This window comes from Babylonia areolata, chromosome 29 (genome assembly GCF_041734735.1).
Source record: "Babylonia areolata isolate BAREFJ2019XMU chromosome 29, ASM4173473v1, whole genome shotgun sequence".
NCBI lineage: Eukaryota > Metazoa > Mollusca > Gastropoda > Neogastropoda > Buccinidae > Babylonia > Babylonia areolata.
In genome coordinates this window covers 7593516-7596015 of record NC_134904.1, presented here as the reverse complement: position 1 = coordinate 7596015, position 2500 = coordinate 7593516, and the positions used below count along the sequence as shown (strand labels likewise).

Here is a 2500-nt window from a genome sequence, read left to right as displayed (position 1 = left end):
TGCTGGTTAGGTGGATAAATAGCAGTCTAGGAAACCTGATAGATTGTGGGTTGTCAACCTCACAGTATGAACATACACATGCTCTTGCTCTGAGTTCCATTATACGATACGAAAAAATACAGCAATATCAATATTACAGTTTTATAGACACGATAATCAAGAATCCTTACTTTAGTTTGTATCAAAAAAAAGCAACTGGGATTTTTATGGAGACTATTCCCTAATAAAGTCATCGCAAAGAAAGTTTTTTCCTGGCTATATATTCTACACACCGGCAAACAGCAGGGCAGAGGATGCTCTTCAGCCTTAGCCAGCCATCCCTCCAGGAGACGGATACTCCGAACAGTTTCAGTAGCTCAAGGAGGCGTCACTGCGTTCGGACAAATCCATATACGCTACACCACATCTGCCAAGCAGATGCCTGACCAGCAGCGTAACCCAACGCACTTAGTCAGGCCTTGAGACTCCGAACAGCAAAGCTGCACCTCCTGGGGCCGTCCTACACGTGGCAGCTACTGCACCTGAGGGGCAATGGACCCCAGAAGGCGAGAGGGAGGAGGAGAGACTGTACAACTTAAATAGTCACCTGTGCTGGTCTGGCAAGCAGGTACGCCGATAAACCCAAAGGTAACCTTTACCAGCTACAAATGGTCTATAAACGGTCTTCCTTCCCACGTGAAGACCCACATCAGCAGATGACCTGCTTGCCTACTCATCCGTCGGACACGATGGGAGAATCCAGAAGAAGATATTCTCCATACGTGTTGTATTGTTGCAGGACCCTCAGACTGGGCCAACCACTACCCACACTGTGCGGGCCCCAGACAGTCGCCCATCGACATCCAGTCCGAGTTTTGTGAGTTCGATTCCCAGCTGCCAGACTTTGAGCTTCACCGGTTCGAGCAGCCCAGCACGACCCTCGAGGTCGGCACTCTGCTCAACTTCACCAACAGTGGACATGGAGGTGGGTGATGGTGTGCAGGGAAAGGGAGGAGGAGGGTGCTGGAAGGTGTGTGTGTGTGTGTGTGTGTGTGTGTGTGTGTGTGTGTGTGTGTGTGTGTGTGTGTGTGTGTATGTGTGTGTGTGTGTGTGTGTGTGTGTATGTGTGTGTGTGTGTGTGTGTGTGTATGTGTGTGTGTGTGTGTGTGTGTGTGTGTGTGTATGTGTGTGTGTGTGTGTGTGTGTGTGTGTATGTGTGTGTGTGTGTGTGTGTGTGTGTGTGTGTGTATGTGTGTGTGTGTGTGTGTATGTGTGTGTGTGTGTGTGTGTGTGTGTATGTGTGTGTGTGTGTGTGTGTTTGTGTGTGTGTATGTATGTGTGTGTGTGTGTGTGTGTGTGTGTGTGTGTGTGTGTGTGTGTTTGGGGAGGAGGAGAGGCGGCGGCGACAGGGGCATGTATGTGTGTGTTTCAGTTTTACAGTTTCCTACAGGAGGCGTCACTGCGTTCGGACAAATCCGTAAACGCTACACCACATCCGCTGTGTCTTCTTCGTTTTCACGCCCTGTTCTATTCTTCTTCTTCTCCATGTCCTTCTTCTCCTTCTCCTTGTCCTTCTTCTTCTTCTCCTTGTCCTTCTTCTCCTGCTCCTTCTAATAATAATAATAATAATAATGGTATTTGTATAGCGCTAAATCTTGTGCATAAACAAATCAAAGCGCTTTCGCACCAGTCATTCTCACGCAAGCATAACTCTAAAACTGAAAAAAACTAAAAAGACAAGGAAGAGGCAGGGAAGGGAGGCTACTTTGGGAAGAGGTGGGTTTTAAGGCCAGACTTGAAAGAGCTGAGTGTGGAGACTTGACGAAGCGAAAGAGGAAGTTCATTCCAATTGCAAGGTCCAGAGACAGAGAAAGAACGGTGGCCAACAGTCGAGAGTTTGAATCTGGGTATATGTAAGTGGAGTGGATCCGAAGCTGATCGTAGTGAGCGAGATGGAGTGTAGAGGTGAAGGCAGGCACAGAGATAGGAAGGGGCTGATTTGTGAATACATTTGTAGCATAGAGTGCTGATCTTGTACTTTATTCGGTGTGAGACAGGGAGCCAGTGGAGATGTTGCAAAAGAGGAGTGGTGTGCTCAGATCTTTTCTTTCTGAGGACGAGTCGGGCAGCAGAATTTTGTATGCGCTGAAGGGACTGAATGGATGAAGCAGGCAAACCAGACAATAGAGAGTTACAGTAGTCAAGGCGAGAGAGAATGAGAGAAACGACAAGTCTAGATGTTGCGTCAGTGGACAGATATTTCCGGATGGAACTGATGCGCCGCAGTTGACAGTAGCAGGATTGACATGTCTGATTGATAAATGTTTGCATGGACAGTGTGTTGTCAAGGACAACGCCGAGGTTCCTGACTGAAGTGGACAGAGGGATGGATGTACTGCCAAGTTTGATTGTATTAGTTGTAATGGAAGAGAGTTTTTGTTTAGTTCCTATGATCATTGCTTCAGTTTTGTCCGCGTTCAATTGTAACTTATTTAGAGTCATCCAATTTTGGATATCCAGG

General features: G+C 47.3%; 1 protein-coding gene across 1 annotated transcript in view; it reads left to right on the top strand.

Annotated features, from left to right (window-relative positions):
• Positions 1-2500, top strand: part of LOC143274907 (uncharacterized) — a 52802-nt gene that overhangs the window by 36762 nt on the left and 13540 nt on the right. The window contains exon 3 of the mRNA XM_076578890.1: positions 779-964. Coding sequence (XP_076435005.1) covers positions 779-964 — 186 coding nt within the window. The remainder of the gene's footprint in view (positions 1-778; positions 965-2500) is intronic.